Source organism: Homarus americanus, unplaced genomic scaffold, assembly GCF_018991925.1.
Source record: "Homarus americanus isolate GMGI-L3 unplaced genomic scaffold, GMGI_Hamer_2.0 scaffold18418, whole genome shotgun sequence".
Lineage (NCBI taxonomy): Eukaryota > Metazoa > Arthropoda > Malacostraca > Decapoda > Nephropidae > Homarus > Homarus americanus.
Window position 1 is genome coordinate 13566 of NW_024730867.1, and position 22367 is coordinate 35932.

General features: G+C 46.8%; 2 protein-coding genes across 2 annotated transcripts; one reads left to right on the plus strand and one right to left on the minus strand.

Moving 5' to 3' along the window:
• Positions 1–1633: 1633 nt before the first annotated feature.
• LOC121867380 (keratin-associated protein 9-1-like) lies at positions 1634–2872 on the minus strand. Its single transcript, XM_042367293.1, has one exon. The coding sequence runs from the start codon at positions 2870–2872 to the stop codon at positions 1634–1636; it is 1239 nt and encodes a 412-aa protein (XP_042223227.1).
• An 11407-nt stretch (positions 2873–14279) lies between these two features.
• LOC121867381 (myosin regulatory light chain 2-like) lies at positions 14280–19601 on the plus strand. Its single transcript, XM_042367294.1, has 5 exons — positions 14280–14379; positions 17656–17937; positions 18144–18337; positions 18583–18752; positions 18892–19601. Exons 1-4 carry the CDS (start codon positions 14377–14379, stop codon positions 18749–18751), a joined length of 648 nt encoding a protein of 215 aa, XP_042223228.1. The 5' UTR covers positions 14280–14376; the 3' UTR covers position 18752; positions 18892–19601.
• The last annotated feature ends 2766 nt before the right edge of the window (positions 19602–22367 follow it).

Consider the following 22367-nt stretch of genomic DNA (forward strand, 5'->3'; position numbering starts at 1 on the left):
TTTAAAAGTGTCTTCTTGAGTACGTCACACAAGAAGAGCTGCCTCAGGTGCTAATAATACCACTACCAAGACAACCCATCACATTTACCTAAACTTGTCCTCCATAAGATTAAAAATATCTCCCGCGCCTGGCGCACCTTCGCCAGCGAAGAGACGGACCGTGTATCTGGTGTGTTTATGTGACACCTCCGCCCCGCTTCTTGCTAATGGTGTGCGTGTCGTTGTTTACAGCTGATTAAATTTATGAAATTGTTTGTCGATATATTAGCATAGCAAAAATAATAAATTGGTAAGAGGAGTTGTATACAAATCATGGTATTCTAAAGTAAACAGTCTGAAGTGTGAGATGCCCCCAGACGCTGCCTTAATGCAATTCATATACACAAGTTTCCCGCTTCCTCGCCTAAAGTGCATATGCTCGCATTCGACGCCTTCGTACACTGCACCAGCTACCCATGACCAGTGACGTCACTGTGACGTCATGCCTAAAGCGAGCCTGGAGATAGTCGAGTATGTCTCTGCCAAGATCAAGATGGTGTAGTTGAGTTTTCTCGACCTGTTTGGCCTGAACTTGGTGAAAAAACCAACTCTCACATTACAGGAACTTTACTGTGAACTCATTATTATAACAAGTGTTTAGTAGTGCGAAGATGAAGTACTTGGCGGCGATTATCGTCGGTCCGAAGGATGTTCGTCCGAGAGCCAGTCAACCTGCCTCACTTACCGTAATAAATAAATGAACTGAAAATATTTAAACAAGAATTTTTTTCAGCATTTAGAACTATTTTTGCCAACTGCATCATAGTGATACATTGACGGTGAGTACAGTTACCTGTCCTCAACCACCACCACCATGCCCACCACAACCACCACCTCCTCCATCATCACAACCACTACCATCACCACACCCACCACCATCACTACCACCACCAATGTCACCATCAGTACCAGCACCACCATCCCAGCTGGAATAATAACTTGTTAGTAAACCCAACCGGACGAAATTAGGCGTGGTCGGCCAGTGACGTAACAGGCTGTGGGTGTGGTTGGCATCCCTCAATGGTGCTAATGTGGGCACCCCGCACCTCCACCCACACTCGCGTCCATCATCTATCCTCTCCACCCACCACCCACCCAGAAGCTACTATATGTCTTCTGCCTCAACACACCACCACCCACTCCCAACACCCACTCACTCCACCCACCTCCATCTCACTCCCCCCCCCCCCCCCCTCCCTAATTTACTCCCTAACGAGTTACATGTCTTTCAGTAATTACCTAACTAGACACACTCAGGTAATGCTAAATATCAAATTCCTCAGGTATTTTCACATTTACAAGCATAAGTAACACAGTCAGCTTCACGTATTTCACTCTTCTGTTTACAATAATTAATAAACGTCTTGTTAAGGTTTTTGTACTTTATTGTCGATGCTCTTTTGTTTCACTTTTCTCTCAGGATTTGATTTCCATTTATTCCCTGTTATCTATACTTGTGTTTATATCTCCTAGTGCTGCTGCTGTTATTGTTATTATGGTTATTGTTATTATGGTTATTGTTGTTATTGTTAGTTATTATTGTTATTATTATATTAGTCGTGTCCAGCCTATCACTCTCCTCTCTCTTTCGTTACTATGAGGTCACCATTTGACCTCTGCCACTAGCGATAGCGGAGTGCCAGGCCCCAGAGACGGGTCCTTGGCGCCCTAAATGGCTCTCTAGGGCGATGGAGGAGGCCGACATATAGGCCAGTGATAGTGGCTGGCACTGAGGGGTGTTACCGAGACGTGGCACTGAAGGTTGACATTGATGGGTGGCACTGAAGGTTGACACTGAGGGGTGGCACTGAAGGTTGACACTGAGGGGTGGCACTGAAGGTTGACACTGAGGGGTGGCACTGAAGGTTGACACTGAGGGGCGGCACTGAAGGTTGACACTGAGGGGTGGCACTGAAGGTTGACACTGAGGGTGGCACTGAAGGAGGGGTGGCACTGAAGGTTGACACTGAGGTGGCTGAGTTGACACTGAGGTGGCACTGAAGGTTGACATTGATGGGTGGCACTGAAGGTTGACACTGAGGGCGGCACTGAAGGTTGACACTGAGGTGGCACTGAGTTGACACTGAGGGTGGCACTGAAGGTTGACACAGAGGGTGGCACTGAAGGTTGTGGCACTGAAGGTTGACATTGATGGGTGGCACTGAAGGTTGACACTGAGGGTGGCACTGAAGGTTGACATTGATGGGTGGCACTGAGGTTGACACTGAGGGTGGCACTGAAGGTTGACATGATGATGGGTGGCACTGAAGGTTGACACTGAGGGTGGCACTGAAGGTTGACACTGAGGGTGGCACTGAAGGTTGACGCAGAGGGTGTGGCACTGAAGGTTGACACTGAGGGTGGCACTGAAGTTGACACTGAGGTGGCACTGAAGGTTGACACTGAGGGGTGGCACTGAAGGTTGACACTGAGGGGTGGCACTGAGTGGCACTGAAGGTTGACACAGAGGTGACTGAAGGTTGACACTGGTGTACTGAAGGTTGACATTGATGGGGTGGCACTGAAGGTTGACACTGAGGGTGGCACTGAAGACTGAGGGTTGACACTGAGAGGGTTGACACAGAGGGGTGGCACTGAAGGTTGACACTGAGGTGGCACTGAAGGTTGACACAGAGGGTGGCACTGAAGGTCGACACTGAGGGTGGCACTGAAGGTTGACACTGAGGGGTGGCACGAAGGTTGACACTGAGGTGGCACTGAAGGTTGACACTAGGGTGGCATTGAGGGGTGGCACTGAAGGGTGGCACTGAAGGCTGACACAAAGGGGTGGCATTGAAGGGTGGCACTGAAGGTTGACACTAAGGGGTGGCATTGAGGGGTGGCACTGAAGGGTGGCTGCATGACACTACATTCCATCCCGCCCAACTGTTTCCTATCTGACACGGTCCTCACACCCCAAAGTTAGCAAGTGGAAAAAAACAACAATAAATGATTTTCCACTGGACAAAATCATACCGCCTGTATTAATAAGGTGGACAAAATCTCGCTAACACAATACTAAATGGACAAAATCCTCTCCAAATGATTATCCCCGGACAAAATACTTCCCCAGTTTATTTCAATCGGACAAAACCTTCCCTACATCATCTTGTACAGAAAAAAAAAATCAAACCGGAATAAATGAAACATTTTCGAAGCATAGTATGAAACACACCGAGTCGAGATAAGTTTCGAATCAGCTTCATTTATAAACACATCCTCTTGACCACGTAAACACCATTTTCAGTCACAAACAAACATCTAACTACAAGTGACGTAGTTTCATACAGAGTTACAATAGCCAAGTGTTGAATGGCTATCGTAGATTACCCAACAGTTTATTTTGAAAGGTGAGTGTGGGTTTATTTTCTGGTGTACAGGAAGTGTCAGTCTGTTTGAGCGGCAGTGATCGTCAGTCTCTCAGTGGTATCAGCTGTTAATGAGAGCAGCTGACCACGAGAGCATTAGATGAATTCACCGATTATATCTTTTGGTGTGTGTGTGTGTGTGTGTGTGAGGGGGTGTCTGGTAGTAAGTGTACATTGGCCAAGTAATAAAGAGAGGAGGGAAGGAGGAGGAGGAGGAAGAGGAGTAGGATGAGGAAGAAGAGAAGGAAGAGGTAGGGTAAGACAAGTTATAACTCAATCTTCACTACCACCCTTCTTGCTCCTGGTGGTGGCGCTGGTGGAGGTTGGAACACACACACTATTTTTAACCCCAGCAGCGTCTCTCTCACCATATATAGCACAAACTCTTACCTACACCTGTTAACTCACCTTCCCTACCTCACGTTAAGAAGGTAATTTGGCTTCACCTAGAGTCACCCAATACCTGAAGGCGACTATATTTCAGGTTGTTGGGACACCTCCAGTTACTACCTACCTGAGAGTCGGTCATTGCTTCTTCAGGAGGTAGTGGGTTCTCTCTGGCAGGAGGATCTTAGGTAAAAATGACCCTTAAAACCCCTATATTGACGAAGGATACAGATACTGAAGGAGGATTTGAGAACTTACGGATTCTTCAAACAAATTTTTCTAATTTTACTTCGCGTCTCACTCAGATCTTGGCGAGGAGGAAACACGAAAGCTATAAACGTCACCCACATGGAAAACACTTAACCAAGGGGCCACATCTACCTCAACAACAAACCAATTCAAGGATTAACTGTTTAGCTCAATAAAACCATTAAACAAAATATTCTTCAAAACACGAGATCAAGTTTTTTTTTAGAGTTTCCCAGGTAAAGATCCTTAACGTCTCCTAGGTTAAAATCGCCTTAGTACCTGGAGACATGAGGACGTATCTAAGTGGTTAACGTTAAGCTAGTATCTAAGTGGTTAACGTTGAGCTAGTATCTAAGTGGTTAACGTTAAGCTAGTATCTAAGTGGTTAACGTTAAGCTAGTATCTAAGTGGTTAACGTTAAGCTAGTATCTAAGTGGTTAACGTTAAGCTAGTATCTAAGTGGTTAACGTTAAGCTAGTATCTAAGTGGCTAACGTTAAGCTAGTATCTAAGTGGTTAACGTTAAGCTAGTATCTAAGTGGCTAACGTTAAGCTAGTATCTAAGTGGCTAACGTTAAACTAGTATTAAGTGGCTAACGTTAAGCTAGTATCTAAGTGGTTAACGTTAAGCTAGTATCTAAGTGGTTAACGTTAAGCTAGTATCTAAGTGGCTAACGTTAAGCTAGTATCTAAGTGGCTAACGTTAAGCTAGTATCTAAGTGGCTAACGTTAAACTAGTATTAAGTGGCTAGCGTTAAGCTAGTATCTAAGTGGCTAACGTTAAGCTAGTATCTAAGTGGCTAACGTTAAGCTAGTATCTAAGTGGTTAACGTTAAGCTAGTATCTAAGTGGCTAACGTTAAACTAGTATTAAGTGGCTAGCGTTAAGCTAGTATCTAAGTGGCTAACGTTAAGCTAGTATTAAGTGGCTAACGTTAAGCTAGTATCTAAGTGGTTAACGTTAAGCTAGTATCTAAGTGGCTAAGGTTAAACTAGTATTAAGTGGCTAAAGTTAAGCTAGTATCTAAGTGGCTAACGTTAAGCTAAATCAACAATATAATCTCTCCCCCTCTCCACACTCCACAACCTATCACTAACTTTACTCTCTCTTCTTATCTTCCTACTTCATCATCTTCCCATCTATCTCCCCACCTACACGGTAACTTCCTTACTTCTGCTCATATGTTCAGTACCTCTCTCCTTCTCCCCAGTGCCTCTCTCCTTCTCCCCAGTGCCTCTCCCCATCTCCCCAGTGCCTCTCTCCTTCTCCCAGTGCCTCCCCATCTCCCAGTGCTCCTCCTCCCAGTGCTCTCCCTCCCCATCTCCCCAGTGCTCTCCTTCTCCCCCAGTGCCTCTCTCTCCTTCTCCCCAGTGCCTCTCCTTCTCCCCAGTACCTCTCCCCATCTCCCCAGCGCCCCCTCCTTCTCCCCAGTGCCCTCCTTCCCCTAAGTGCCTCCATCTCCCCAGTGCTCCCTCCTTCTCCCCCAGTGCCTCTCCTTCTCCCCCAGTGCTCCTCCCCATCTCCCCAGTGCCTCTCTCCTTCTCCCTAGTGCCTCCCATCTCCCCAGTGCTCCTCCTTCTCCCAGTGCCTCTCCCCCAGTGCCTCTCCCCATCTCCCCAGTGCCCTCTCTCCTTTCTCCCTAGTGCCCTCTCCCCCATCTCTCCCCCAGTGCTCCTCTCTCCATCTCCCCAGTGCCTCCCTCCCCAGTGCCTCTCCCATCCTCCCCAGTGCTCCTCTCTCTCCTTCTCCCCCAGTGCCTCTCCCTCCCCAAAGCTCTCCCCATCTCCCCCAGTGCCTCTCCTTCTCCCCAGTACCTCTCCCCATCTCCCCAGTGCCTCTCCTTCTTCCCCAGTGCCTCCCCCATCTCCCAGTGCCTCTCCTCCCCAGTGCCTCTCCCCATCTCCCCAGTGCCTCTCCTTCTCCCTCAGTACCTCTCCCATCCTCCCCCAGTGCTCCTCTCCCCCAGCACTCTCCATCTCCCCAGTGCCCTCTCCTTCTCCCCCAGTGCTCTCCCCATCTCCCCAGTGCCCCTCCCTCCCCCAGTACCTCCTCCCCCATCTCCCCAGTGCTCCCTCTCCTTCTCCCCAGTGCTCCTCCCATCTCCCCCAGTGCTCCTCTCCCCATCCCCAGTGCCTCTCTCCTCCCCCAGTACCTCTCCCCCATCTCCCCCAGTGCCTCCCCATCTCCCAGTACCTCTCTCCTTCTCCCCAGTGCCTCTCTCCTTCTCCCCAGTGCCTCTCCCCATCTCCCCAGTGCCTCTCTCCTCCCCAGTACCTCTCCCCATCTCCCCAGTGCCTCTCTCCTTCTCCCCAGTACCTCTCCCCACGAACATCAAGAAGGACGAGAGGGGACGTACACCCCTGACACATTGTTTACAAATACGTGTCGTGTTTACCTTAGGGCGTGTACCGGCAGTCCACCACCCCCCTCCACCCTCCCTCACCTCTGCCATCCGGAAACAGAAGCAATAATTACAGGTGTGGAGTGAGGAATATAGTGTAGGGAGTTAATTACAGGTGTGGAGTGAGGAATATAGTGTAGGGAGCTAATTACAGGTGTAGATTGAAGTGTATAGTGAAGGTGTATGGAAAGGTAATTTGGTGATATGATTTTGAGATAGCATTTTGATTACTGATTCAGGTGTTGGTATTACAGGTATGGTAAACACAAGCCCACACACACACGCGCGCACACACATCTCCCATACTCTACTCCTTTACTCCCTACATAAACAAACTCCCCCTCATTTCCCTTCCCTACAGGTAAGAGTGATAGAGGGACAGGTGAGAGGGAGGTGTAGGCTACCTCTCCTCCTCCTCCTCCCGACGCTGGTATTAAAATACTTGTAGTTTGACTCATGACTCTCCTTGTAGCTTATCTCCTTATATGTTTAAACTTGTCTGCTTCATCTGTCGCCACTCCTGTCTTTCTCTTCCACCCCCTCTGTCTTCCTCTGCCATCCCCCGTGTCTTCTTCCTTCCTCTGCCTGCTCCTGCCACCCCTCTGCCACCCTCTACTATCATCCTGCCATCATCTCTGTCACTTCCTCTGCCACCGCAGTGTTAAGCGCCAATACACGCAAAAGGAGAGGGGGAAGTTCGTCTGGCGTATAGGGGTTCTCCATCTGGCTCTCCTCCACTCCTACTAGGGCATAATCCCAAGACGAAAAATCCAAGATATTGTCCCACTGAACAAAATTCCAGTAAATACCAACTTCAACACTAAAATAATACTTCGGAAATAACAATAAATAGCAATACATTGTTATCAGTTTACATACGCATGCGCAGTTAGTGGAAAATGCCACCAATATAAATACGGACTCGGCGGAACACTTTGTAACCTAAAAGTTAAACCCGTAGTTAACGGTGACTAGAACACCAACATGGCAAGCACTCATGGTAGGTCGCTTTCTTAATATAAACTCGATAATATATTCACCTTCTCTTAAATCGAATCTCAAATACGATAAATATATCAAACTCCGGCTTCACATTCTTCTGTGATTAGTTTATAACTTGTTTCCCATAACTGACAGTGAGGGACGCTGTTGCTGGCGGATAACAGACCCAGTAATATTCTTTCGTTATTTAAATCGTTGTTTAATGTGTTCCAATAGTTAAAGAGAAATTAACACGTAAATCTTTGGGAGAATTTACCCCATGTACTGTAGGCGGGACACGAGGTTGTTCTAAAGTGCTGACGCCGCCTGTACAGATGATGACGTTGATGGTTTAACGTGATGCTGGCGCGCGCACACACACTGTATACGGTGGATATACAGTATACAGGAGGTGTCTGTCTGCCTTTCATACACCACGCGCGCTAGGCCAACTCGTCGGCTGAGTGACGTCTCAAGAAGCACTTAATCATACATAAGGCGATTGTTGCCATTAATCGTTTTCGTCGTACTGCTGCCGTTAAAGATTCTGAGTGCAAGTTGGTTGTGTGAAATGTCAACCCAACTGAGGTTCTCCGAGTGAAGGAATTCTCTCAACTGCTTGCTAGAAACCCATTAGCCGAGTGAAGCCTTGAGCTGGTCATCAGTTTCCGAGTGCAAGGATTTATCCCACTATGTTTGGGTGGAGTTCCTCTGTTAATTACGCCTCCAACAGCGCCCATACTCTGAGTGCAAGAAATATCTTCACTGTCGCGAGAAGTTTGGCAAGGGAAGTTTTACAGCTAATTTACTTATGGGTATAATCCACGGGGGACGCCAAGCAGGCACACGAGCACACATGCCAACACCAGGGTATACACTTCATCAAAGCACACCATACACTTCACTTTTGCGACACACCCTTGCCACCACTACCACACTCAAACATTTGTATCAAGATATTTGTAGAAACACACTAGTATGATATATTAACAATACACATCTTTACACTTACAACACGCATACGCACTTATAAGACACCCTTACTCGGGCCTAGACGCACATCCAAACAAACACACACACACACACGTGCCACGTAATGTAAACAACGGGGGTACATATTTTCCAGCGAGGAGAAAACATAAACCAACGCGTCAGGGAGGAGGAATGTTGGCAGGGGTTGGGAAGCTGCTCCGGCGATTATAGCGAGAGATTATCGTAGTTTTTGACTCGTACTGTTACTAATTCTATCTCTAATCTGACTTATCTCCCAGTGCATCAATTATACGGTGAATTATCTAACTTATACATCAAAGCTTTCCAGTTATGCTTGAAATTGCTTTCCTTCTAGTTATGATAAAATCAACGTCAATCCAAATGGAAATAATCCTTTAAAGGCTTCTTGAGCTATCCTTACTGTTCGCCATTGTTTATTTCTACACAGTTTTGTCCATGCTGAATCAATGTAAACGTGAAAGAAGAATTCTGAATATATATCTATCTACCTCGAACTGGTAATAGTAGACAGACATATAACATCAACACAACACTTCCACCGAGATGTCGTGAGAGAATTTGTCAAGTTACAGGTACAATGTTGTGGTGAGGTACTGGATGGCTCGCTGCCCTCCCTCCATCTAGGTCCAGTGTTGTCATTATTTGTTCCTCGTAAAAATGAAGATAAAATATGTGTCTTTCATTTACATTTTCCATAACACCAATGTCGAAATTACACACTATAGCAAAATTAAATAAGTTCACTTCATATACTGTAATTATGAGACAATCAAACCAAACAATCTTTTAGAAAATAATATCTGTTCGTTTAATTAGTTTCGTCAGTGTGTTCAATTAAGCAGCAAACTTGGGCGTCGTTGCATAAAATCATCTGTTGGATAATATTCTCAAGTCTGTGATTAAGGAAGAAAACTGACAGGCGGACTTGTAAAAATTCTGACCAAGAGTATCACAGTATCATCACTCAGCCACCAACCTCGACGATAGTTACCACAACAGACCACACAAACATAATATATCCAGGAGTTAGTTTAATATGTAACTACCCTTTTGAGTACCTCAGAATTTGTCGTAGAAGAGCTATCCTTCGGCAGTTAACATACGGCAGACGAACACAGGCCTTCAGGAGTCGCGATGACCAAAAGAAGTTATCGAATAATTGGTTCAGGAGCGTCAGTGGGTGGTATTTTTGCTTTGCATAATTAAACAAAATGATAAGTATTCATCTATTTTCATTATTCCCATTGCTTATCATTTATAAACTGAATAACAGCAAGGAAGTAAGTCATATTGCTAGCAGCCACACGGTCCACACCGGGCAGATGTAAATTGAAAATATAAAACGTGTTCCGTCTGTTACAGCACCACCCAGCGTCACCACGGTGGAGCAGGATTTTGACCCCCACTCTTTGCATGTAATGGTGTTGCCGCCCCCAGCAAAATCTGAAATGACGCCCCTGACTGACGTCTAATAGGATTCATGTCTCAAGAACTGGTGAGAAATGCAAGTAATCTTCACCAAATGACTAAAAAACAAGAATGTATTTCAATTCGTGAAAGATGCGAGGAAGAAGAAATATGAATAATGAAGTAAAAGAAACAGACGAAATTGTCCGTAGATAAAAAAAAACGTTTCTCGGGACATGAACGTTGCCAGTAAGGAAGAGTGATGACTTCCTCGAGTGAGTTGACATGGTCGAGGCGTCAACTGGTACCCGGGAGGCGGAGGTGCTGTACATCATAGTGAACTCTACCTGGGAGATTTTAACCACAACCACCGCCCTCATCCTCCCCTCGAGTGTGGGAGAGTGAAGGGGTGCTGGAGGAGGTAACAACGAAGGGGAGAAAGTGTGGGCGAGGAAGTGAGGTGTGGAGGAGACAGAGAGGTTGTGGGGAGAGAACCGGGGCGTGAAGGAGGGACTGATTGAGTGCAGGAGGGGGGGCGAGGGCGTGAAGAAGGGAGTGAGGGTGTGGGGGCCTAGAGGGGGGCTAAGGGCGTAGAGGAGGGGGCGAGGACGTAGAGGAGGGGCGAGGGCGTGGGGGAGGAGGCGAGGGCGTGGGGGGAGGAGGCGTGGGGAGGGGCGGGGGGAAGGGGCGCGGGGGAGGGGGGAGGGCGAGGGAGCAAGGGCGGGGAGGGGGAGGGGATGGAGGCGAGGGCGTGGGAGAGGGGGCGAGGGGGAGGGGGGCGAGGGCATGGGGGAGGGTTGAGCGTTGTAGGCTATCATCATCACATCATCTACCTGGTTGACAGGACTAATGAAGAAGGGCAAAATACACTTACCTGTGTGTTGTTGAATTATAAGGCGAGACACAGGTGTTTGACAAGCCTACGGGGAGTACCACACGCGCGTGACTGTGTGTGTGTGTGTGTGTGTGTGTGTGTGTATACAAATTAATTAATACCCAGAAATCTTTCCACGATCTCTACCGCCTAACATCCCCACAAACTCACTCAGTATTACAGAAACTGGCTCACGCAGGTACAAAACTTATGCTTTACTGCACCCTGTCGCCACTTAATCACCGAGGGGCAGGTGGGCTGACTCTTCCACCTCACCTCACACCCCAGGTAGAGGCGAGTCTACACACACACGGAGCAAAAATCGAGTGAGATACCCAGCCGCGCCACGCACACACCTTTACTCATTACTGACGTCAGCCAGCCTTTAAAGGGTGTTTTTATTTTGGGTTTGATTAGCCCTGACTCTCGCCACCTCCTGGTAATGATTACTTCCCGATCACAGGTATAAACACGAACACTACTGTACATTTATTTGTTTTTACACTAAATTTACGTTAAGTTGTGTCTTTTTACTACAGATTTACGTTTTACAGAGGATTTACGTGTTTTTTACTGGAGATTTACGTGTTTTTTACTAATTTTAACTCACTCTCACTGTCCATAACTAACTAGTGATAATAATTAATTACTGTTCACTGATATAAAGACTCACAGGCAGGCAGAGTTTGTTATCGTTTTGAGAATCGAGCAATGATTTTCCTCTCAATTTTGGTGAGATGATTTAGTGTAGCTGATGGTACTGATTTAAGAGCTGAATTACGACATGTTTACCCCGTCGTGGAGTTCATTGGTGCCAACACTAAGGAAAACCCACAGCCAGACCAGGGGGGACAAATTTAAGGTACCGTCGCTTGCACTTACATCTGGTACAGCGGCAGGCGCGTTTTGTGAGATGTGGCACCACTGTGTTTGTTTACATCATATTAAAACTCCCGGAATGAAACCTCGCAATAGTACCTTAAGTTTGGTGGGAAGTGAAGGTATTGAGTTAAGAGTCTCAGTATAATTTTGGTGCTGTTGTTTTATGCGGTTTTTTTTGTGTGTGTGTGTGTGTGTGTGTGTGTTTTATCTTAAGTCAGTTATATGCATATTCAAATCTTCACTTACGAAGAATATTCATCATAAGAATCTTTATAAAGCTGGACAGTAGTGTAGAGCCTCCGCCATTAGTAACCTTAAAAAAGAAAACATTAAGATATTCACTGAACCTTTTTAACACTCGCGACGGATTCCGTCATAAGAGTATATGTTTATTACAGGAACTGCGTGACGTTCTACTCCGCCAGGCAGCCCGCACTAACGCAGCTATGAGACGATTTTGGACATTCTTGTTATAGCATTCTCATGGCCCGTAAAGTTAATGTAATATTTACTCCGTTATTAACTCGGTGTATGACCAAAGTGTTAGTTACGGAGGACTTGGAGAGAGAAGAGTTTAGCTTCCAAGGAGGACCAGATAGGAGAGAACGTGATGGAGAGCCTTAAGTTATGTCAGTAAAAGGTTCATCGACATTATATTGTAAGTTGATTCCAACGTCAGTCTGTTATGTTTTCTAAAAGTCTGTCTCATCCTAAGTAGACAGAACTCATCACACCAGGTTCCAGTGTTCTATCGGGGTCGTCTCCAGACACACACTATACTCACCGCTTCTATTCTTAACTGCCTAAGAGTTTCATTTTTTGTTCGCCAGTTTATGTATACTTTGGCTCTTTCCCTGGACGACAAAGTTGGCAGGTGAGGCTGGCGGTAAAAGACTTGTGCTAGTTGGCACCGGCAGTGTACACATCCTCCACACCTGTACTTAATTAGTTCAGGTGTTCCTCTTTAAACATACACATACCATAACATAGTGAACAGTTTATATCTGTAGAACATCCTTCTCTGGAGAGTTTTGTCCTATACGTTACTTAACCTCCGCCAATTCACATCATTCTGTTTCAAATGTCTTCAATCTCTGGCAAGGGGGGGCGAGGGGGAGGATGTCTCGGGGAATAGGTTGGACAAGACGCGTTTGATCTCTCCCGGAGCTGACTGTGAATAACCTAAACCTTCTGTATAACGTAACGTCACACCTGAGTATAGGAGGTATCATAAAGCATACCGGTGTTGAACGTCATCTTCTCTCAGTTGGTCAGATATGAAGGGAACGGAAGCCAAGATGTTGTTACCTACAGCGACTGATAGGACGAAATCAACTTGCATAACGTTCCTTTAGTCCAAACAAAGTCTATAACACAATCTATAACACAACCTATAACATAACCTATAGATTCTCACACACACATTAAAGAAAACAATAACAACACATAGTATGGGAAGATAACTTTGATCAGACTCTCACTCGTCTTGTGAGGGACACTGCGAAAAAACATCTATAATCCCACATTTAACTTTAAAACTGTTTCTAGATTTAACCTATTTCTATATATCGTTATTCACATATGTAAACTGTTTATATAAATGCTATAGATGTTTACTTATGGAGAATTATGCGGATTTTCTTTAAGACGATTTATTTATTTATCTTTCGTGCAGTTTTGTAGAGTGGAGGAAAGTGATATGTCTGTGTGTCTGGATCTTAATCGTCATCTTCAAGGGTCTAGTGTTAGAACTGGAGCACTCTGGAGAACACCCCTCAACCAGCCAACCCAAGCAGAGGTGTGAGGCTGTGTTGGTGTATGACTGACACCTCTGATACTGTCAAGGAGTAGGAAAATGATGAGGAAAACATGGAGGAGGAGGAGGAAGGTGAGGAGAGAGAGGAAGAAGGTAGGTGGTGTGTTTAAGAGGGGGGGGGAGGGGTGTCGTGGTAAACTTGATAACGTGATCTTCACCACACCTCCCCGGCCCTTACCACTCCTCCCCAGCCCTCACCACTCCACCCCAGCCCTCACCACTCCACCCCAGCCCTCACCACTCCTCCCCAGCCCTCACCACTCCACCCCAGCCCTCACCACTCCACCCCAGCCCTCACCACTCCTTCCCTTTTCTACAACAAGTTCACCCTGATAATATTAACACGCTCTTGGACTCTCAATGACATTATCCCCGCACCCATGACGTTACAAAACCTCTTGATAATTAAAGAAGGAACAGAGGTCTGCGAGTTATGGTCTCCAGGTCCGTCGTTCAGCAGTTTGTGTTGTCAGTTCTTGTATAACCCTCCACCGATGTGTTGTGTTCCCTGCACGACGTCCGGTGTGTTGCGATGACCTCTCTCTACTGTTTCACCAACTCCTGACCTCATCATGCCTCCTCTCCCTTCCCTCTCCACCCCTCACCATCTCTTCATGCCCCCTCTCCCTTCCCTCTCCACCATCTCCTCCTCATGTCTCCTCTCCCTTCCCTCTCCACCCCTAAACTCCCTGCATGGTATTTTGCCGGTGGCTCTCCATATAGGTCACGCCCCTCTCCCTCCGACACCCTACCTCACCCTCTCACATCCCTCCAGCCCGGGTGTCTGGCGCAAGAGGTGTATATGAGGGGAGGAGGAAGAGGGGGAGGGGCATGAGGGTGGGGGGGGGGGCGAGGAAGGGAGAAGTGCGTGGTGGGGAGGAAGTGGGCGCGGGTATATATTGTAGGGTCACAGGTAGGGCCGCGCCTCTGTAGCCCATCGAGTACAGGAGACAGGAGCCATGGTGAGTAAGAGTGTATGGCGGGCGGCCGGGAGCTACCACCCAACACCAACGAGTTCCCGAGTACATAGTTCTTCGTGTTTATAGATTCACCTACAAAAAGACTGTGTGTTGATGCTTCTGGTGATCCGTGTGCTGGTAATTGTTCTCTTTATGGTGATCTTGAGAGGTTCCATGACTCTTTGTACTAGTGACTCAGTTCTGGTGAGCTAAAGTGCTGTACGAGGAAATTTTGACACGGGATTTTGTTCATCTTGGTGAAAATCTACTCAAGAATTCGCCTGCTATTCAGAACAACCGTATTTAAAAAGTTTACTAAGAAATATACTATAATTTCCTCCTTCTTGCTCAACACAGTAACCAAAAACAGGCGACTCTCCTATGAACGAAGTGTAGCAGATCCACGGCTCCAGATCCTCGACTTGGGATGAGGAGGATGTAGGAACCAATATCCTAAATCATCATAACTTCCTACAATGATTTACACCCTAACTGGAAGTATGAGAACGGATTTGTTGAACCGATATAGGACATAGATGGTGACAAGAACAATATCGAAATACTTCTGAGATTTATCGTAATAAGATATGATTTCTTGTATCACTGTATATTTCCTGAGAAGTCCAACCCTGGTCGACGATATACCTGCATAACTCGTCCACTGCCTGATCTTCTAGGGGGATTATGGCGTGTTATTAGTGTATGGATAAACTGCATCAACTTCTTCTGTGTATTTGATCACTGTCCCACCACGACAAACTCGTCCAAGCATAAGACGTATTTTGAAAGTCTTTAATGCTGTATGGTTTGACTGGTGGTCCGTGTGTATCTGATTTAGCTACAGTGAATGTGTATTATCAGTCACTAATATACTAAGACCAACTGTGTACTGTGGTCGTTTATATACTAGCGTGCAACGGCCACCTGGATATAACAATCACATATGTATAACAGCATTTAACGTAAAACTCTTTGAGGAGTGAAGGATAGGTTAGGTTTTGAAGTAGACGTGAAAATAAACCAATTAATAACGACGCAAAAGTGACGCAATCAAAGAAAAACATTTAATACGACCATTAATTTACTATATAAAAATTATCTTACATTAAATTGCTCAGCATGTTTAGCGTTATTAATTAGAACAATCATTACGTGAAAACAAACCCATAATATTCGCCAAACCTTAAAAAATACAACAGGTATCGATAAATATATAGTTCCTCCGCGTTTTCTCTTACCATAAAAGAAAACGCAACTTTCGAGGATAAGCGAACCTATTGTTACCCAGTCCCTACAATTTTTTGTTGAACGGAAATTATATATGACATATGTGTCGTAGTATAAAGACAAATTTGGGGTAATGTTATTTTGATAATTCAGATACGTTATTGTCGGAGTATTCTTTCCAGAGGCGTGACCGACCGCCCAAGCAACTAACGAGTCGATCAGTGGCGAAGATGATAAAAGTAAAAAAAAAAAAAAAGTAAAGTATATACGTTCAATATCTCGTTTTTATTTATTTGCCAGGAATATGCGGTAACAACGGATTGTATCGGAAATGTTACATCGTTGACTTAACTGCACAAGCAAATGGAATTGAACAATCAGTTTAACCAGATGACACTCAAATCGTATAAAAAAATATTTTCTTTCACAACAACAACAAAATCCAACTTTTATGGAAAAATACATTCTTAAGCTTTTAGTAATGAATAAATACGGGTTCCAGGTAATCTCTTAGACACCCCTGCACTGACCAGGAGCAAGCAGCTGTAACCTCCTCCTCCGCCGCCAGGTGATGAGCATGTCCAAAATATTCCTCGGCTAATTTAGGGTTCCGGACCAGGTTAACCCCGACCCCTGCCAGCCGTACCCAGTGTGACGTCTCCTCCCTCCCTTTTTGCCCCCCTCCACCTCCTCCTATACCACCTGGCCCCCATACCCTTCTGGCCCCCTCCTGATCTATTCTGATCTATACCTTCTGTGGCCCCTCCTGACCTCCTGCCTTCTGTGGCCCCCTCCTGACCTATACTGTTTCCCTCCTGACCCATACCTTCTGTGCCCCCTCCCTGACTTTTATCTTCTGTACCAGGAAAGTATGGGTGGCAGAAGGTGTGGTAGGGGGCGGGGTGGCAAGAGGAATGGAAGTGGTTGGCTGGGTGGCAGAGAGCGTGATTATGGGTAGATGCGTGGCATGAGGTGTGGGTGGATGTGTGGCAGGGGGCGTGATTATGGATAGGTGGGTGGCAGGTGTGGGCGGCTGGAAGGCAGAGGGCGTGATTATGGGTAAATGGATGGCAGGAGGTGTGAGCGGCTATGTGGCAGGGGTCGTGGGCGGCTGGGTGGCAGGGGGCGTGATTATGGGTAGATGGGTGGCAGAAAGTGTGGGCGGCTGTGTAGCTTGGAAGGGAGAAGGGGGAGGGGTTGATTGGCATAAGGGATGGATGTGGGTGGCGGGAGGGGTAGGAATGGGCGGATGGGTGGTATAGGGGGCGTGGTTATGGACCTCCTCAGACCGCTAAATTTAACCCAACCGGAAAATTTCGAAGGCAAGACACTCCCTCTTATGGTGCCTTGTGGGGTTGGGGGAGGGGGGGCTGAGAGGGGAGAAGAGGGGTAAGGGCAGATGAGGAGGAAGTGAGAAGGGGTATAAGGGAGACACGAGAAACAGATGACATGCTCCCCCCTGTGTATGTGTGTCACGGGGGCTCAAAGCGACTTACGATAGGGTGGGATCAGATAAAACACACCTCCCCCAGGTTAAATATGCGTGCACCATGTAGGTAGGGGAGGGAGGTGGGGGAAGGGGGGGGTAGGGAGGTGAGGGAGGAAGGTATCGTGTATCACCCACCACCACCACCACCCTACGTCTCACCTTTCACTGCTTTGGTTTGGTCCCGTCATATTTGGTTCGCTCAATGCCTCATTATGTCAATGGTATATTACACACATTTACATATATTAAATAACATCTTTCACGACGCGTTGTACTGTTCCACCACAAGGCTCTTTCAATAAGTAAAAGCACGATAAGGATAAGCGAATGTATAACACTATCCCACAGTACGAAAATTATATAAACAAAATAAATCTATTTATATACGATAACTTAAAGATGTGATGTTACAATAATGATACAAAAATAATCATATGTTGGTAAAATCGTAAAGTAAGGAATAGTGGGATAAAACATTAAGTTGCAAAAGACGAAAGGAATTATGCAACACTAGAGGTCAACTTTCTGTGTTTGTTGATGGTGACTGTGTGTGTCTTTCCCAGACGGACGAGAAGAAGGTAAAGAAGAAGAAGAAGGTGAAGGAGGAGGAGCCCGCCCCCGCCCCAGAGCCAGAGCCAGAACCTCCCGCACCGGCCCCAACACCCACCGTCACTCCTGCCTCCTCCAAACCCTCCTCCAGGAAGACATCGTCGAGGAAAGCTAAGAAGACCGGCTCTAATGTCTTCGATATGTTCACCCAGCGGCAGGTGGCCGAGTTCAAGGAAGGCTTCCAGATGATGGACAAGGATAAGGACGGCATCATCGGCAAAAGTGATCTGCGTCAGGTAACTACTGTAGAGGAGGATACTATGGGATCTCACTTGTAATAATTATGTTACATGATAGGATTCACTCCAGTCTCACCCTCTTCTTCCTTAAATCATTGCGCCATTATTCTCTTCCTACCCTTCGCTCTCTCTCACCCACACCTGCACTCAACTCACCCACACCTGCACTCAACTCACCCACACCTGCACTCTCCCCGTCACAGGTGTTCGACGAGGTGGGAAGGATCGCGACAGACAAGGAACTAGATGACATGTTGGCTGAGACTCCCAACCCAATCAACTTTACCATGTTGCTCCAGATGTTCGCCGAGAGAAACACAGGAGAGTCAGATGATGACGACGTTGTGGCCGCCGCCTTCAACGCCTTCAGCAAGGATGGATGGATCGATGGTGACATGTGAGGAGATAGTGATTTTCTTGTTTTCTCTCTCTTAGGGCTGGGATGAGGTGTTGACGGGGGATAGAGGGGGGGAGGAGGGTAGAGGGGGAGGGGGGGAGGGGGAGGGAGGTGTGGAGGAGGGGAGGGAGAGAGGGTGGAGGGGGGAGATAGGTTGGAAGGAGGGAGGGTCTAAAACATATTTACATTCCGGTTGCTTCGTCCACTATCACAATGGCCTTACACAACTCTCTATTCTTTGACAGGTTCCGCCACGCCCTGATGACCTGGGGAGACAAGTACTCGGTCCAGGAAGTTGACGATGCGTTTGACCAGTTCGAGATGGATGACCAAGGCTTCATTGATACGGCCGCTATCATCCAACTACTGACGGGTGCCAAGAGTGATATGGATAATGAGGCCGAGGCAGTGTGAGGTTAGTGTGATATAGCACAGGTGTGAGGCTAGTGTGATATAGCACAGGTGTGAGGCTAGTGTGATAAAGAGCAAAAACCTCATTCTTATTTTTGTTCTCAAGTTTACTTCGACTATAAAATTGAATCATTCCTTTCCAGGTTGACTATTGACCACTTTCACAACGAATGGGCGTGGTGTAAACTTGCAACCTTCACCCTTATTGGTCAGAGGCAACTCTTCGTCGCTTGTGGGAGGGGTCAAACACTCCCTCTTACTTGTTCATTGGTCCCTTCAACCCTTGTGTCGTTCCAGTTCACGTTAAGGAGACAGGGACAGTACAGTATCTCCATGATCTCTCGCTCCAACGAAGACGATATAAACCCCATCATCACATAAGCCTCTTGTCCCTCCTTATTTTTATATCCCCCTAAACCTCACTTTTCTTCGTAAAAAAAAATTTCTGTTTATTATTTTGTAGGAGATTCTTGCGTGTCAATTCCATGCAACAAGATCACAGCCCTCGGTAAGGCAGCTCACATGTTCTAGGGAGTATCGGATCGCGTGTATACTGTATATCCATATGGGCACAAAAACAAAACAAAACAGAGACCAGATGGTTAACAAGAGGCAGACAAATGGCTAGAGAGGACAGTGAAGGATGAAGCTGGGCTCACTTTACCTCTCGGAATTCCTCGCCTCACTGTTGTCACTCACTGCGGGGCTCAATCACTGTCACGCTCACTAAGGGGGCTCAGGTAGACGGCGCCACATTAATAAATCTTCTTACAGCTGAAGTTGTCGATAGTACCTTCTGAGTCTTGAGCCATTTGTGCACGTCTGTCGTAAAAAAATAAACATAATAAAAATGTTATTGTTTTCATTTATACCAACTATAAATAAAAGAAATAAAAGGGAACTTTGAGGCAACAGGCTGAACGAATCACCGACCGTTGTCCACAAAACAACATATCGCTGAAATTTTCAATAATTCAGAAACTATGGAAATCTTTGATAAAAATATTAATTGTGCATATGAAGGTTGATAGAACAGGCGGCGGGAAATAATATCTATATAGTTTCCTTCTGTGTAAGTGTACTGTGCAGCGCACACAATGCAATCAGGTCTTGTTTGACGTCATTTGCCTTGACGCCATCAATTTTAAAATCATGAATTTCCGTGTTTAAGCTACACTCAGTTGTTTAAGAACTAAATTGAGTGAGAAAACTTTAGGCTTCATTTTAGGGTTTAACCAATAGCCTCCTCTACCATTATATCCTATCTAGAAAATACACAATAATAAGAAAAAAATATAAATTCAACTAACAAAAAATCGACTCCTGACGCCATCTAGACCCTCTGGAGGTGTGGACAAGGAACTTGTGGGGTTCAAGATATTTGTGTTCACACTCAGGATGGGGTGGAGAAAGGAAACTCACGATGTGCTCTCTATATACATGTTGTATTGGATATACAATGCAGCTTGGTGCTGGGAAGGCAGCATGGTTACAAGCATGATGTAGAGAGAGCTGGTTGGTGAGGATGCTCAGAGAAGTACAGCTTGTGGGTCGCCATGCTCGCCGGCGGGAGCGAGGACCGCCAGGCAGGCGGAGGAGGAGGGCCGCCGGGCAGCGGCGGAGGAGGATGAGGTGTTGCTGGCTGGTTGGTGTCGGTAGAAAGAGAGAGATCACCACGAGGTCAGGTCTTAAATAGAGGGGGGTTGGCGTGGCTTAGTAGTTGACCCCCGCTCCGTGATGTATGGCGGCGCTGGTTGACCTAGACCACGAGGCATACACTGGGGAATTGGTGGGGTCGGTTACTCAGCGACAAACAGCGTTTGTAGGGGAGAAATCCACTACAATACTCCCCCTTCCCTCCAGGCGGTGTAGGAGACTTGTTGTCTGCAGAGTTGCTTAGCACATGTGAGGCAGAACGGGCGGTGCATGCCTCATGTGAGACAACGGCGATGGCGTGGATGAGCCGGTCGCTGAATACAACTGTCTAGATACACACTATCTGTGGGAGAAGAGAGGGAGAAAAAGGGTGTGTGGAGGCGATGAATGTTGTGCTTCCCTCATGGCAGGTACAGAGTCGTCAGATGCGCCTGCTGGGGTGTGTGGGCCTGGGTCAGGAGCAGGGGCTGCGTCAGCAGAAGCAGATGAGGGCTCGTGACAGCAGCAGGGTCCACGACAGCAGCAGGGTGCAGGACATTAGCAGGGAGTACCTGAGGGAGAAAAGAGGGGTGTGTGGGTCCGCACTCAGGAACAGAGACCGCATCAGGGGCGGCAGGGGTTACTGCTGGGCCGGGGGTCAGCGTCTGAGGCAGGACGGGTGTGCTGGGGTCGGTAGGACGTGGTGCTTAGAGAAGCAGTGCTGCTCTAGGGTGTCTAACCTGCGGTGTAGAGACAGTAGTTGTAGAGCCGATGAGAGCTGCTTCTGTGTGGATAAGCCAGTCTTCCATGTTGCTTGAAGACTGGGAGCGTGATCAGTTTCAGCTCCATCCTGTGTGAGTGCGAATCTCCGGGGATCACCATTTGTGGGGTATGAGATTGTTTGGTGTTCACTCAGGATGGGTTGGAGAAAGGAAACTCACGATGTGCTCTCTATATACATGTTGTATTGGATGTACAATGCAGCTTGGTGCTGGGAAGGCAGCATGGTTACAAGCGTGATAAGAACATAAGAAAACATAAGAAAATAAGGAGTCTGCAATAGGCCGGTTGGCCTGTGCATGGCAGCTCCTGTCGAGAATTACTACCACTCTCTATCATCCATGAATCTATCTAGCCTCCTTTTGAAACTTTCCAGAGTTCCCGCACTTACTACAAAGTTGCTAAGCTTGTTCCACTCGTCCACCACCCTATTTGTGAACCAGTTTCTTCCCTATTCTCCTAAACCTAAACTTATCCAACTTGAATCCTGTGATGTAGACACTAGCGTAGCTAGGGGCGGGGGCGGTCTGCCCGGGCGGCACTTCCCATTTGGGTCTGCTCATCACCCATATCTGCAGCTACTGGAGACGTTAATCCATCCCTTTGTATCGGCGGCAAGTTAATCCTTGTCGTGTCTGACCTAACACCTGACCCACATCATCACGGCCACGTCATGAGCTACACCCTTGCTATGCGCCCGCCCCCCCGCCACACACACAACCTGTAACCTGTTGAGGATTAAGGAAACAACTTCAAACAAGTACGCCAGTGAGCTCATGTGGTGTGGGTCAGGTGTTAGGTCAGACACGACGAGGATTAACTTGCCGCCGATACAAAGGGAAGAATTAACGTCTCCAGTAGCTGCAAAACCATGCAGTCTCGGGTCATAGAAGTTCATGTACAGCCGACCAATCCACCAGTTACAAGCAATTCACTTCAGTTCTGCACAAGTCTCCATCGTGACGAGACGAGGGGAGGCTAGACGACTTTTAAGTTCTCTTGTGTTTTCGATCCAGTTATTTACTTCGTTGGAAGACATAATACTATAAGGTAAGAAATATTAAAGTATTGGTTAAAAAATATTGATGTGACTTTTGCTGGGGTACTGAGATTAAATATTAAGATTTTGTTTCACAGCATTGCGATTTTATACTAAGACACTATCCTCACTGGGGTACAGACAAAAGCCCCCCCGACAAAAGCC